At 42.8% G+C, this 15997-nt stretch overlaps 2 protein-coding genes and 1 long non-coding RNA gene across 3 annotated transcripts in view; 2 read left to right on the top strand and 1 right to left on the bottom strand.

Moving 5' to 3' along the window:
• The first annotated feature begins 99 nt into the window (after window positions 1-99).
• On the top strand, window positions 100-984 carry NDUFB2 (NADH:ubiquinone oxidoreductase subunit B2). Its single transcript, XM_068663114.1, has 4 exons — window positions 100-273; window positions 360-504; window positions 619-710; window positions 899-984. Exons 1-3 carry the CDS (start codon window positions 185-187, stop codon window positions 691-693), a joined length of 309 nt encoding a protein of 102 aa, XP_068519215.1. The 5' UTR covers window positions 100-184; the 3' UTR covers window positions 694-710; window positions 899-984.
• Window positions 985-3881: 2897 nt separating this feature from the next.
• BRAF (B-Raf proto-oncogene, serine/threonine kinase) overlaps window positions 3882-15997 on the bottom strand; it is an 80213-nt gene continuing 68097 nt past the window's right edge. The window contains exons 18-19 of the mRNA XM_068663055.1: window positions 15807-15960; window positions 3882-9557 (exon numbers count right to left, since the gene is read on the bottom strand). Of these exons, the coding sequence (XP_068519156.1) occupies window positions 9535-9557; window positions 15807-15960 (177 nt within the window). The 3' untranslated portion in view covers window positions 3882-9534. The remainder of the gene's footprint in view (window positions 9558-15806; window positions 15961-15997) is intronic.
• LOC137845700 (uncharacterized) lies at window positions 12211-13118 on the top strand. Its single transcript, XR_011090254.1, has 2 exons — window positions 12211-12360; window positions 12858-13118. It is a non-coding gene; the product is annotated as an uncharacterized lncRNA (long non-coding RNA).

Here is a 15997-nt window from a genome sequence, read left to right as displayed (position 1 = left end):
TATAGAGAGCACTTGAAGTGCGGAGGCGGCTTCGCTGCTTTTTTTTTTCCTCCGTGCCCAGAGCCAGCCCCGAGGAGGAGGAAATTCCCCTCATCCCCCCCTCCCGGCGGTGCGTTGGTGCCGGCCGGCGCTGAGGCGCGGCGCGGTGACCTTGCGGGGAGCGGGGCCGGGCTGTGCCGCCGCCATGTTGGCGTCGCTGGGGCGCTGCGCGGGGCGGCTGCTGCGGGCCGGGGGCACCGCGAACGGGCTCGGCACCGGGCTCGGGCGGCGGCAGTGAGTGGGGAACGGGGCTGGGACGGGATGGGCTGGGGTGAGCCGGGCCAGTCGGTCCGGGTCCGTGAGCTCGGCGCTCGTTGCAGTGCGGGCGGCGGGGTGCACATCGAGCCGCGGTACCGGCAGTTCCCGGAGCTGACGCGGGCGCAGGCGGTGCGCAGCGAGCTGCTGAGCGGGCTGATGTGGTTCTGGATCCTGTGGCACATGTGGCACAGCTCCGACATGGTGCTGGTGGGTGCGCCGCGGCCGCGGCGGGAATAACAAGGGAATTAAAAAAAAAAAAGGGGGAAGGGTTGGGGGGGGGGGGCGGCCGTGTCGTGACAGCGCCTCGCGATATGGCTGCAGGGCCACTTCCCCTACCCCGACCCCGCGGCCTGGACGGACGAGGAGCTCGGCATCCCCCCGGACGACGCGGAGTAGGAGCCGGCAGCAGCGCGGTACGGCCCGGCCCTGCCTCACGGACCCCGCCTGGAGCCCCCCACCTGCCCCTCAGGGGGGGTTCTCCGCAGGGATCGGGGAAACCGGCCCCTGGAGGCAGCAGGGGATCCGCTGAGGGGTCTCCTCCTGCCTCCGCCCTGAGACAACTGGCAGAGAGTTTCTCTGGAGCCTCTTCTCTCGTTTGCAGGTCTGCGGAACCGAAGCAATCCCTGGAATAAAGTCTCTGTTTCTTCTGTCCAGGTTTCAATAAAAGAGAGTCTAAGTTAAACCATACTTTGTTTGTGGGTGCTGTGGAGCTTCTGGAGAACTGCCCTGCAGCTCTAGACGTGGGGCACTTGGGCCTGAAGGAGCCCCTGTGATCATGGCTTAATGAATAACACGCCCCCCTGGGCACTGAGGTGGCAGGGCCACAGCTGGAGGGTGAGGTAGAACTTGCACGAATGCTCAGCAGGTACAAATCCTGTCACTAAATGTCTGCCAGACACTAAAAGGGGTGGTGGGGAGTAGAATTCCCCTGTTAGAACAGCAGAGGAACTACTTGGAAAGACCTTTTGCTGAAATTTCTTCAACAAAACCTGCCCTGAGGCTCCTCCCATCTTGGAGTAACAGTTTCTGTAGGAGCAGAAGCAGCTCTTAAAGAGAGGCCAACTTGTGCCAAGCTTTCCCTGGAGTGAGGGGTAAATTCTGAACCAGAATCTATGACCAGAGTTCAGAATAAGCATTTTGAAGTGAAACCCTCTCTGAAGGTAAAAGTGCTGAGCACAGCTTTCGAGGAAGAAACAGCCCAGCATAAGAAAGGCAAAGGGAGGCGGGTTTCTCTCTGGGCACAGAGTTATATTCTAAAGTAACTGTTTAAAAGTTTGTTTGTCTAAAAGCTAATTCTGAAGTTAACTTTTCACTCCTGTTGAGTGACCCTGGCTGCACCTCTGGAACTTCGCTGAGAGGCCAAGTTGTGAATTCCATGACAAACCATCTCCTTCAGACTTTTCCATGCAGTCAATCTTTATTATAGCAGTATTCTCATATTCACATCAAGTACATAGAACTTTTTGCCTTTTATATAATACAGAGTTCTTTAAATAACTTTACACAGAAATAGTTTTCTTCAATCTGAATTCAGCTATCAAATTTTATTATGTTTTAAGTCTCCATGCTCTCTAACCAAACTGGACAATATTTCCCATTGTACAAATTTACATGAGAAAAACTCCAAAATACAAATGAAGGGACAACAAAAGTAAAGGGGGGAAGGAACAAACAAGAAAAGTAAGTTGTATTGGCAATTACAGGGGAAACGTGAGAGGGAAAGAAGGGGAGTTGCCATGACCTATACGTAACAGAAAACTGAAAATAAACATTTTGTTATGAATTAAAAAATAAATACAAGTTTCAAAACAATTACTCCATTGTAAGATTTTAAAAAGCAGCTATGGAAATCTACTAACACAATTTTTTTGTGTGTTTTTTTTTTTTTTTATTTTTTTAAGTAATCAGACTGGACCTTCTACTTTGCAGTCATAAGCCCCTTGCAAACCTCCGGTGGTCAAAGAGAATACAGCTGAAAGGAATGTTGTGTTAGCACAGAGTTTAAGTTGTTGGGACATACACGTCATTGCACTAAGAAACAAACAAAAAAAGAAATCAAATCTGTATATAAATTTCCCTTTCCTCTCCTTACTACTTTGCCTCTCATAAACGAGCCTCTGTATTATGAGGTAATGCCATTGTCTTGACTATATATAAAAATAATCAAGTTTAAAGGATATAGATCTGTTTGTCTATAAACTTTAAACGAGCCAGTCCTTTCTTACACCCCCGTGGGGTCTGATGACCGAGTGCTCCACCTTCCATCGCTCGCCAACACGTTAAGCCTCCCGGGGAAGCCCCCCAGCCTGCTGCACCTTTCCTCACCCAGGAAAAGCTGCGCGCACTCGAGTAAGAAAGAGAGAGTGCAACTTGTGCAGGGCTGATTCCAAACGGGTGCACCTGCTCCTTCCGAACAAGGCAGCGTCACACAAGGCAACAGTGGCCAGTCTGCATGCGTGTGCTGACATGGGGGGGAAAAAAGGGACCCAGCGGGCAGCTGATGACTGATTACTGTTTGCAACTGCTGAAGAAAAATGTGCCAACTGCTCAGCCCTGGGAGATGCTCAGGAGATGGGACATGGGGTGGGGAGTTGTGGCTGGGGGGTGAAGTGGGGATAGCACGGAGCCCCGATGGGCTGGCTCCAGCAGCACAGGTCAGCGCCGGCTCCCAGGGGAGTTTTAGGGGCAGGACTTCTCCCCGGTCCCAACAGGTGAGAGCGGGGGAAAAGCCGTGGTGTGATCTGGGTCGCCAACACATGCAGGTCGGCCACTGGCAGGTTTCTGTCAGTTGAGGAGTGCAGAGAGGGGGGAGGAAGGGGAGGCAGGTAGGACACAAGGCTCACGGAGGAATGATGTGCATTTTTTTTTTCTTTCCTTTTTTCCCCCCCCTAAAGGTTCACAGCTTTGAATAAAAAAGCACATTTATTGCACTTACGTTTTATTTTAGACAGAGTTAATTTAAGTTATGCCCTCACAATCTCCCACCGTCCCAAAATAACCCGACACCCGAGTTTGGTCCATTTCGCCCCCCGGACCCAACGTCTGTGCCCAGGTGGTGGGCTTCATTTCTTCTCCTAAAATGCTCCATGAAACTCCCAAACACACACACAGATTTGCTTTTCAAGTAGGGTGATTACACAAATGCAACACAGAATGACATTTAGCAAACCCAAAACGAACCATTTTTCAAACCCAACCGAAAAAAAAGAACACTTAATCCTTTGCTTTTCTGTTTTACTCAGAAGTCACTGTCACCCAGGGCTCATTCTCAAGTACAGCTGCTGCCAATGCGGGACGCTGGGCTAAATGTCTGCACAGGCCACGGCTCCTCTGAAGGAGACGGGATGAGCTGAGCACACCGCTGCTGCCACGCCATAAAGCTCACGCCCAGGTAGTTCAGCAGCTCCTGAACGCTCCCATCAGCTCCCTTCTCTTGGCAAAACAGGGAAATAACTTTTGTGATTTTGTGTTTGAAAAAAGACAACCCCCCCCCCAACTCTTTTATACTTTTAGTGCAGAATTCGCGGTCGGTAAAAGGATTCCAGATAGCTCCTGCAATGTTAGTAAAACCTTTTTTTAAAAAAAATTATACTTTGATTTCTAAAAGGGACAAAACCAAGTTAGAATCAGCCCAATATTTGCACGAACTGTGCATTTAGACATAACTGAGATTTACAATTATGTCCAAAATCTCGCACCAAAAAAGAAAAGGGAAAGATCTGCGAAAGAAAAAGCACTAACACCAAAAGCTGTTCTTTCATCCTTCTGGACAAATAGGTTACAACTGGCACCCGTGCGTAGGTACTGCCAGAAGCCTCTGTAACCAGACTGAAACTTGAGCAAACTGGCACACGCTGGCTGTCCCTGCGCTGACACGACACCCATCATCTCCCAGGGCTAATGTGCAGGAACTGTGCATTGCTGGGGAACTGCGAGAGGCCTGAGGAAGAGCTAAGGAAGTCTGATGATATTCCATACAGCAAAATTAATCGCGCTTTCCAGGCCCGGGAGTTCACTGTACAACCTGATATACGTGGCCTTTGATTACAGGAGTCCTAGCCATCAATTCCTCCTAATCTAGTTCTCATTTTTCATCCACCGTCTCATTCCAAGATGTCACGATAGTGTAACCCAAAGCTCTACATTACCTTTTTTTGACACTATCTTCGTGTCTTTGGAGGGGGAGGAGGGTTTATTTATTTAAATTAAATGAACCTCACTCAATTTTCAGTAGAGGAGGTTTCAAGTAGCAGGTTTACTGTAACCGAACCAGCATCCTTCAGCCCCTAGCTCTGAAATGACTGCAGGTGTTTTGGGGAATGCTCTCTGCTCTCCTCGCTCCTTTACAGAAGTTCACCAGCTCCCAAATGCCTACCTATATTAACAGCTATATACAAGACTACTGCATCAGAAGTAAACCAAAGCCACTGCTCTAGTTCGAAAGCACCTGGTTTACATTCTGTTGTACTTGGTAGGTTGCGAAGGCACATGATCATTTGGCAAACTGCAAGACTTTTAGGGGGATTCCTATGTAAACCATTTCACAGAGGGTCTCGGTAGCTCTCTTTTCTGAAGACAAGATACATGCTAGTTTTCACTTGAATTCATTCTTGGTATCCTCTCTATTCTGCAGTTTTTAAACAGTTTCCTCCCTCCACAGTTTTGTCTTTATTTACTGCTGAATTATTAGCTTCTACATTAGCATCCTCGAAACTTAAATTCTCTGCTCTTTTGATGATTTTTACTTGGTAGGAGGTAATGAAGCAATGACGAAAGATACTTAAAAATGCATGCCAAAACAGACACGAAGTGCAAATGCATATTAACAAGGCTGCAGTAAACAGTTTGTTTCGTAAGCTTCTCTGTAAAAGGAGTAACAGAAACACCCAGCACCTTCGAAGCGATGCCATAACAGTCCGTTCATGCAACTGGTTTTTAACCGAGCTTGACTGTACCTAAAAGCTTTGCCTGTCATATTGTGCTACTGGTGAAAGGCTTCCTCAACAGATAGAAGACATTGCCTACAGTACTATGAATAATTTGTGCTACACATGCTGTACTCACAGTTAAGAAGGGAGTTCAATTTATAGCCTGTAAAGGTGTGAAATGTCTACATGCTTCTTCCCTAAATTTAACCCCGCTTCACTGATCAAATCCTCAGGTTGACTTACATGTGACTGTAAGGTTTCTGAGGACCTGGCTTCCCCAGGTATTCTGCAAAATTCTGGACGCGTTCACATCACCAGGCAAACACAGAAGCAAACCTATTTATGCATGACCTTCAGCGTCTTTTCCACCCTGTTGGGGCATTTGTGGAAGGACATGGTATTTATCAACAGCCAGCATTTCGTTCATTGTAGATCATCAAGGCCAAATTCTGCCTCTGATGGGCACGCACTAGTCCAAGTGACGCTGAGAGGCCACAGTAAGATGGCAGCGCCCGGCCTCATTTATTCTGCATCATCATCGGCTGCTGAAGCATTCCAGTACAAGAAAAGATGATTTTAGGTAAGCATAAAAGGCAGAAGTGGATGCATTTAATGACTTGCATGAGTTCAGGGAAAACAACAACAACAAAAACCCAACCCTACTGAGCTAATTGTATCTGGGGCCAGATAGGACTTCATTCATGCAGAATTTACTCTCAAAATAAGCAGGCCTCTGTGCTCACACCACTTGGTTTAAGCTCCACTACAACGTTCCAGTTCCAGCAGATATGCCATAGGAAACGATCACATACTGAACAGGGAAGATGTGAAGGTCACAGCCCTCTTCCAACTGCATGGAAAAGGAAAGGCAGAGGGGAAGGTACGTGCGTGGTTAGCAAGGACATCATGAAGGGCTGGGACTGGCTACAGGCTGTTTTGCAAATAGTTCTTAGATACCAGATAAGCGACATGACTGCCTAGATGTTTGTCCCAATACACACACACAGAACATGTACTAGCATTTCCATCCGATGGCATGTGCTTGTGGTTGGGACACCACAGAGAAGCTTAAGAAGTTTGGTGCAATGAACATGAATGTATTTGTTACTCCATTTCACTTCACTTCCTTCATTGCACTGCTGTAACAGGGCATTCAGTTCTTGTCCACCCATCTCCCCACTCACTAAACATCAACTGGGCACCTTTAAGACTGATTCTGATGGCATGCAAGACATCCAGAAACATTCTTGAAGGAAAAGATATATAAAAAAAAAAAAATCCCAATTATTTACAAACCAAATTTCTTCCAAAGTTTTCCATGAGCATTACGTGGGACCTCTGAAAGACAAACATGGTACTACAGCTATCCAAAGGGAAAGAACAAACATGGAAACCAGTAGAAATGCATCCTGAAAGGATTTCTCTAAACAGCAGCCAAACAACTTGCACATTCCTCAGGGAAAAAAAAAAAAAAAGACACAAAACAGAAAAATGAAACAAAACAAACAAACCCCAATTAAAAAAAAAAAAAGAAAAAAGAAAACACAACATAAAGATCATGTGTTACTTATAAAGTGCTTTGCATGGACAAGGATAGCAATTTTCCTTGTGCTTTTCCTATGGGCTCAAGAAGCATGTTGTAGACTAACGGGTAATGAATCTTCACAAAAATAAGTTCGTTTTAAGCAAAGGAATTCCTAACAGTTATATTTTAGCAGACAGTTTTCTGCTAGCATGACCTTGTGGAAGGAAACTAGGGCTTTTATCAAGCTCTGCGAAACCAACGACTCTTGAACCACCTGTAGGTACTGGCTCCGGTAACAGTTTCTTTCAAGAGCATCTTAATTTCCAGTATGCCCTACATTTGCAGGTTGGGCCACAGCCCGTCCAAGGGCTGAAACGACGCGTGGGGTGAAGGGGAATGAGCAGCGAGGGGCTCTCCTGGAGCTGATCTCTGTCAATATCTCACCGGCCTGCCGACCGCAGCGGCCCCCCGCCTGCCGCCCGGGCCACGTCCGCGCCTCCGACCACCGCTCGCTTCAGCAGCTTCTCCACACTGGGAAGTGGCTATTGCTACTAGGGAAATTCCTGCCAACCTCAATGAGGAGAAAAAGCCTTACAGCATCTGAAGACCCACAGCAGACGAGAAAAAATTGTGCTTTTTTTTTTTTTTTTAAATGCATCCTGTACACAAAGTCAATTCTATTCATGTACCAACATGAATCACTTCATTCTTGTAGTGACTATTAAGTCATTCACTATTGCTGTCTTGCTAATGTTTGTGGAATTAATATGAATACACAGTATTTCAGTTATAATTCCCACTTCAGATTAGTCCGGTCCCTATAAGCCCAGTAAATATTTACTGTCGACCATCACAGACTACCAGCAACACCGCACAACTCCGGGGTTTCAACACCGCGTCCCGCTACTGACGTGTTTCTCCCTTAGCCCGGGAGCAGCCTTCTGCAGCCAGAAACACGGACGGGCCCCTCGCCCAACACACACGTTTCGTAGGGACACCGCATGTACACGCACTTGACTCCTTCATTTATTTGTCACGGTTTTGTCCAACATCTCCCTCCCCTCCAGGCCCCCCAGCCAGAGGTGGGTCAGCTCTCCTGCCTCACGTGGAGTGGTACAGGGCAGATACGGATCAAATTCTGAAAGCCTCTGTCTGAGCTTGAGTTTCTTCCTAATGTGGTCTGACTTGCCTCTGTACAAATAATTTACATTTAATACCACATACCAGAGAACTCTGCAAACAGATCACATCACAAGATATTCTACTAGAGGTAAACAATGTGCAGAACTTGATGAGCTTTTTTTTTCTTTTTTTTTCTTTTTTTTTTCCCTGACTGGGTAACTTGTCAAAAAGCTACCAACCATTTGAAAACCAGGACTGGAGGACAGGAAAACAAAGCACTCTGAAGTAGATACCGCCACCTTCATCCCAGTTTGCAAAGTGTACAAAAGGGAAAGACAAACGGAAGGGAGGGAGATCACAGGGAAGAAAGCGATGAGAGAAGTAGTCAGCGTGGATCCAGCAAGTACCGTTTTGCTTTGATCTAACAGCTTGCCATTAGGACAAGATGCTCCACATTTACACACACACGTATCAGAGGACATTTAGTTAACAGGATAAAAATCATTAAAAAAAAAAAAAAAAGAAAGCTGTTGAAAGTACCAAAACAATTTTCGGAATGTCTAATTCTAGGGGGTTTTGTATTTGTATTCAATTCAACCTGAGAACTTTTTTTCCCATTTATGAAAACATTACATATTGGTAAGGTACCTGGCATTAACCTGCACCCTCGTTTAAAATAAAACTTTTAAAGTAGGTACATACACCGTTCACAGTCTGTATCAGGAATTCTACAGACTTCAGATGCTGCGGTAGCATCTTTGATAAATACACTGTATCATATGATACCAAAAAAAAAAAAAAGAAAAAAAAAGGACAATCTCGCTACATTTTTTTTAAAAACTTGTTTGTTGCTGGACCAACAAAAGAAGGATCTACTTAACCCTTCTAAAAGATGTTGTATATGCACACACCAAGAAAATACTGGAAAAGGAAAAGGTTAAGGTTGGTGGTTGTCATTTGTTTTTTGAGGAAGTGATAAAGTAAATCTGAAAAAAGTGCAGCAGCATCCCCTTTTCCTTCAGATTAACATCATCACCTTTAGAGTAACATCTTCTCCAGCTTCCACCACCCCACACTGTTTAATTGTACTGGAATAAACCAACCCCAATTTAGACAGAATTAGGTGTTTGACATTGTAACACAGTGAAAAGGGGATACTGCATTGTCCACAAACCAGTGAGTACACCAGGAAGAGAGATCAGAACGGAGGATGATTCTTTTAATTAGCACTCATCAGATATTCAGCCTCTGATGATACGTTGTTAGAGGGAGAAAGCCGACCGGCAGACCATCCAAAGCAAGTCTCCTAAGTTGCAGCAGCAGTTCCATCCCCTCATGCCCGAGCACCAAAGTCAAACCACGAGCGCCCTCTCCTCTCTCCTGGGAATGATGCCAACGGCACAGGCAGCCACTGCGGGTCTCCGAATGCACGTGGTGTTTTGTGTTGAAGGAGAAACACTGGCAGCAGAGTATTCTGGTTCCTAAAAAGGTACTTTTTCCCATTGTGTTGGACTGGCAGTTCCATTCTGCTCCACTTTTAAGCTTATGGATATCTTTTCTAAATTACTTTAGGCTCGGCGGAGCAGAATAGAGTTTTGATGTTAAGAAACTGTAGGAACACAAGACTTAAATAACAGAGTGGGTGCTGCCATGGTGCTGTGGCTACTTGAACGCTGCAAATTCTCCTGTAGAGGGAGGACAAGAGCTTGGTTTAAAAAGGTGATTTCAGTTACGAGGTGGTCAGAGATTTTCTCCAGACTAGCTGAACATTAGGTTGGATACCAAAGATGTTAAAAAATGCAAACTGTTAAAATTAAAGCACAAAAGAAACACAGTGAAAGAACATTGAATACAGACCCAGCGTATTTTACTGAAAAGGAATTTCTCAAAAGCAAGTTATACCCATTTTTCCCAAGACAGAGGTCTGCAGGTTCAAGCAAAGTCTAATCATCATGCATTTAAAATAAAATCTGTCAGGCAAATTTCACTTCAAACTCCCTATTTATTGCATGCATATCCTCCTCAAAAACAGTAATTGCAATAAACGTGTCAGATTGCAAACTAATTTCTATCCTGGTATAAAACTGGTTTAATAGCAAATTTGACACACCCGTTAACCTTTAAATACTATATACAGTAAAGTGCCTGAGTATTACACTAGTATTAAAGAATGCCAGAATCTGGTTTAGAGACCAACACAGAAACCTACTGTGAGAAAACAAAGACTGGTGAGATTGTCTGCTGAGGCCCAGACCAGAAATTAGGCCTCACTAACAGGGAACACGTAAAATAAAGCACCCCATGTTCCCTGAAGAATTATTGAACAAACAGAAATCCTACACAGTGCTTTCACATGCAACCACCTCATGAAACTCTACACAGTTTATTTAGCCTCATCACACCACGGGATAGTCTGATAGTAGCAGTTCAGAGATGAAGAAACCATGGCACCATGGAGTAAAACTGATGCCCAAGGTCTTAAGAAGTTTGCCAGCACCTTGAATAGAAGCTGAAACTAAAATATTCATCCTCATCCTCATAATCCTACGCTTTAGCAAAAAAAAAAAAAAAAATCCTGCCACCCACAGAACTTGTATTCTCTAAGATTTTGAGGGAGGGGTGTGCAAATGTGCTTAACCCAAAGGACTCTGGACTGGAAGAAAAATAAATGTACATATAACTTCCTGTTGTTGTGTTCCACATAAATTTGGGGTTAGTGTATGCTATTTTGTGACAGGGCTTCTCGGAGCTTTCCCAGTAATGAAGGAATGAAATACACAGAAGAGACCCTCTGCTCCAACAGAAGGGCGTGAATGCTATCACATCTCAACAACTGCTCCCTATCTTAGTGTCCTTCCATCTTTTCAAAAGCAAGAGTTTTGTTGGCTTCCATTTTTCTTAAGATTTCTATTCTGAATATTGGAAACGATCTGGAGATATCCCTACAAACAGAATTTTAGACTGATAGCATAAATTCAGTTGAATGTCTTGCTTTATAAAGAAGGGAACCAAGAAAATGATCAGCAGCCTGCATGGGGGAGGCAAAAGAAAAGGCATCCATGGGCCTGGTAGGAACAGCTGATACAGGTGATTTATGTAACAGAAAGAATGCAGGGAAAGAGGATAGGACCCTATACCTCATGGGAGATGAGAAGGGAGGGCACCCAAGGTCTAAAGTAAGAGTGGTGGGTATGGGGGGCTGTGAAACACCTCGAGCTCTGTGTGTCCTGATAGTCTATGGTGGTAGCTATAACAACATTAAAAACAAACAAAATAAAACAGAGAAAATAAAACAAAAACCTTCATGATGAGACTAATTGCCTTTTTTACTAGTTCTACCAACAGATAAAACCCTTGCCCTAAAACACGCATACTATTTGAGAATTTTTCTTGTTTCTCTCTGGCACATTTCACCAGCACCCAACTCTCTTCACAGTAACTTCTATCAGCACCTCAGTTTTTGTACTTCTTTCCCCCTCATTTTTCCCTTTTAAGAGAAGGACAAGGAAAGTCATCAAGTATTGCCTGTGAAGCTAATTTTTAAGAATGACATTCATGCTTAGCTACACTTTCAAAATGTGCTATACTTATTTTTTCAGTCTGCTTTCCTAAACTGCTGATTAAAGATCAATTTATAAACAAGAGATTGCTCTTTCATTACTCATCTTGTCCTTCTGCCCATTTCTGCTAATAATTCAGCTTTTAATAGTCGTACGGGGATTTCAGATGATAAAAGACGAACCATTAATTAGGAAAAGGCAATGGAAAAACAGGAGCAGAAGTCAGGAAGTATTTCAGATAGGATAGTAGCTTTAAAAATTGATTTTCAGACTTTTTCTCCATTTTAAATAAACTTTAGCAAATATATATTTTTAAAAATTTTAATGTTATTTTATTTTGTGACAAGCTAATGGTAAATCTCCCCTTTCAAAACTGAGGTGCTAATCTGCTCTCAGATCAGTAAGTGACCAAATGGGTAACATGTTCATCTAATAGTGGGATTATGTCGAATGAACATGTATAAAATGTGTTTACGAGTACAAGCTTTCCCTAGATGAAGAGTGTAGATGGCATTATCTATCTACATTGCAGGAATTCTCATCATGTTAGGTGAAAACAGAACTTTCTGAGGAGTAGCTAAAATGTTTTATGTCACCCTTTCTACTCTGATGATCTAGAATATCTGTAGCTGGTTCTTTTATCCTCCCAAATAAATCCCACCTGTAGGAGGGGGAGAGAGCACAGGCAACCCCTTCCTGAGACTCGGGATGCATGCAGGTAAATGAAATAACCTGGACTATGAATCCATTGTCCTGTTCACAGGACTGGAAGGTCTGGCTTGAGAGCAATGAATGGGTGAAGTGAAGACAGCTTTAGGAATGTGTCCTGATATGCTCTGTCCTGCAGGAACAGGATCCCCCTTGTGGAATACACGGAGCATTTCCCAGTGCAAGGGTAAGAAGCTGAGCTGTGGCTGCTCCAAATGAGGTCAGTTTACTCTGAAGCTATGAAACCACATAATTTGTGATTTGGGATGCGATAAAAACAACATTTTTACATTTTTATTTGTTGTGAGACAGACATCTGATGTGTGCTTTTTACCAAGAAGAGCTTTGGATACTTGCTTTGATGGGTAACAGAGAAAGTCCTTTTTTTCTAAAGGGTGCATAGTATTTGAAAGGCTGCACTATCTACAGAGCCCTTTTGAGTTAGTTGCTACTGGTCTTTCATACTTTTCATGTTTTATATGCACTATTTTAAATGCACCTCCAAAATATCTGTATGGAAAAGATCACCATGTTATTTCTTATTGCGTCCAAATGATATATTATAAGGGCATTTTCTAAGCAAACCAACTGCCCCTTATTTCTGGAAGGATTTAGCATGTAGTTACCAACCTTTATGCTCACAAATTTAAAGGTGAGCTGAATTTCTGAGGTCACTAAGGTATGTACCTGGCATCCTAACTATTCTACTTATCCCAGGGTAGATGCCACTTTTCTTAGAAGAAATGGAAAGAGAAGAATGGTTCCCTTCCAGGCCCATGCAAGCCTTGTCAAATGAAAATGAGAATAACTGGCTTATCAGAAGGAAAGTATTTCTACACCAAATACACCTACTTGCCTGGATTACATTAACAGACACAGAAAAAAACATGTGAGAAAGAAGCAGTTTTCTGTCAGATCTTGTGCTGATCTTCTGATCTGGATACCATCCACTGGCTAAATAAAATATTTGGAACAGGGCCTGATGTTGATAATTAATATCCTCAGAAGAACATGCAGCAGCACTTAAGAGGATCTGGTCCTTCTAGAAGGAAGGAGAGATTTTGTTTCTATACTCAGATGTAGAGAAGTAAAGAAAAAAGGAATCACACACAGTATAAATTACCTACCCAAGAAAGCCTGGGTTGTTACAGACCTGTTTTCAGGACCTATAGATACCTGTTTCTAAATAATATACCTGAGTCACATCTGTGAAAACACTGACCAAAATCCACAGGTCCACAGGTATATTTAGGCCTTTTTATCCTATATATGTTTCAGAATTCCACTGAAGATGCAATTATAAACTACATAAATTAAACCCCTAAATGCCTTTATGCCAGATTAAGGCAATGATCAACATAAAGCAGTGTTATTTTTGGCTTCATGAAATGCTTACTAAGAAGCTAAGATCATGTTATGGTCATGGATCCCAAATCATGCCTGATGTGTAAGAACAGCAAATGACACAGGAAGAATTCTAGTGCACTGACCATACAGCAGGCAATGGGGCCAAACACATCTAAGGATAGCAGCATTTTTCCCCATAAATTATAGTTCCTAGCAATGAAGGACAATCTTAACAACCACAACCAAGGCTACTACAACGAACAACTTGCTTGAACTATCTGGCAGACCCAAAAAAAGAGTAAGACTAGGTAAGGCAGTGATGGAGGCTCTGCACTCTCCATTACTCTCAGTGTGGTGAAGCCTTTTCTGTGTGGGATGATACAATTCTAGACTCTGCGGAATGCCCAACAGCCCTCCTCTTGCTATTTACTGACATAGGCATTGCAGCCTGCACTGAATACCATACCGCAAAGGTTAAGAAGCATTCCTCCTGACTTTCTAAAATAATTAAAAAAAAAACACGATTATGAGGAAAAAACCATTTAAATCCTGTTTTCATTTTAAGATAGGCCTGCCAAAATGAGGCAAAACTACCAGAAAGATGGGAAACAGGTTTTCTGAAACAGTAACTTTCATCAATAACTATTTCCATAAGAGCTAGGTTTCAACAGCTGAGTTTTCTTGACTAACATAAAGAGAAAAGTTAGTTCCAAAACTGTTCCAACAGTAGAAGCCAAAAAGACCATTAGAATCTGGCCAGCAAATGTAAAAATTGCTTCCATCTCTTTAAACTCTCTAACTTTCCTGTTTTGAAAAAGGCTCAGTTGCCAGCAAGACAGCAGAAAGGAAAATCTCTGTGGAATTTCTTCATCTATTTCAAAAACATATTGCTAACAGTATGTGCACCTCTCTATAAGTACCTTTCTGGCCCTTTAAGTCCTAACAAGAGTAGCAATAGCTTGTTTCCAATGCAGAAATATCTGTGAAAATTAACAGGTTAACTACTTAAAACAAACAAAACTGCGTAATTAATTTCAAAATATGCAAGAACACAGTTGTTAATAATATTATTGTTTGTTTTCATATCTGACATCAAAGACTGATGTAACCTGAACCAGTACTCTGATTCACCTGTTCCACAGGAATGGTCCAGAGAAAAATAAAATCTTTCAAGTGAGCTGAGAGGATTGTGCTAAGGCTTCTCACTTTCTTAGTGAGATATCTAGTTTGATTCAATTCTAGTCAAACTAGCAGCTTCATACAGAAGTGAAAAAAACAATCCCTCACTGAGCAGTAGCATGTTCTGTAGTATTATTAACAATATTAAAGTAATTAAAGTATTTCACCTTAATAAAATTCATGGTATAATACTGATTTCCATGCAAACAACTGCTTTTTCAAATCCGTTAGCAGCAGCTTTTTTCTCTTATTTAGTTATGTTCCAAGCTTTTTTTTTTCTTTTTTTTTTTTTAATTAGAAAGTTCTTGCTAACTGAAGGATACAGAGACCAATACCAGTCAGCAAAAGCAGACATAGAGAATTTCTTTTGTTGCACTGTAATAGAACATTTTGAGATGGTCTAAACTATAGAGCAACTATCAGAGCATTTAGGCAAAAATGAAAACTAACAGAAACGAAACAAACAAAACCAAATGAACAAACAAAAATAAGCCACCACTTCTCTGCAGGAAGAGATGTTCTCTAAACAGCACTATTTTAAAACCTTAACTTTTTAAAAAAAGTGTCACACATCACCAAGGTCTTTCTTTGGATTATGTGTTGCTTCTGCTTACTTCTGCTGACCACAAGCAGTTTTGATTGCACTCAGCCTTGCAGCTAAGTTCATGTTTCCAATTGTTTCCCACATGTGAGTAGCATTACTAACTGAAGGATCTAAAGCCTTATGCTCCTTAATAATGAGCTCAACTGAAAGAAAAACAAAACAAAACTTTGAGTTGATTAAAAATAAATACACTCCTGAGTAACTAATTCCAATCAATAAACTAGGCAAAAATGACACCCAATGACCTTTAGAGGAGTTTTACTCATTTTGAAGTGACTTTTCCCATTTCTCTTAAGTGACCTTATAAATCTTCTTGTGCCAGCTGTTCCCAAGGCACTCCTTACCAACACAGACTTGTACCCAGGACATTCAATGCCCAGTGTTAGGAAGTGAGTCTTCATTCCCCCAATAAACCTTAAAAAAGTAGCTGGTAGGAACTGAGAACGTACAAATGTGTTGCACACATCGGAACACACCAGCTCACAGACACACAGGCACATGCTTTCACATGTCTTTTCAGTGTACTGGAAACCCACCGTATCCCCCTGCTTGGATGGGTGTTTTTGGAGAAGCACAAGCATACAGACTAAAATCCTCTGTTTGGAAGCCAGCCCGGTTTAACGACGGCTCAGATGCACTGCGGTGAATTTTTGGCAATGACCGGGCCAGAAGCTCAATGGAGGCAAGAATCTAAAACAAGCAAAAAATAACCGATCAGTTATTCTAA

Source organism: Anas acuta, chromosome 1 (genome assembly GCF_963932015.1).
Source record: "Anas acuta chromosome 1, bAnaAcu1.1, whole genome shotgun sequence".
Classification (NCBI taxonomy): domain Eukaryota; kingdom Metazoa; phylum Chordata; class Aves; order Anseriformes; family Anatidae; genus Anas; species Anas acuta.
Note: the sequence above shows the minus strand (reverse complement) of the source record. Positions and strands in the feature narration are given on the sequence as shown.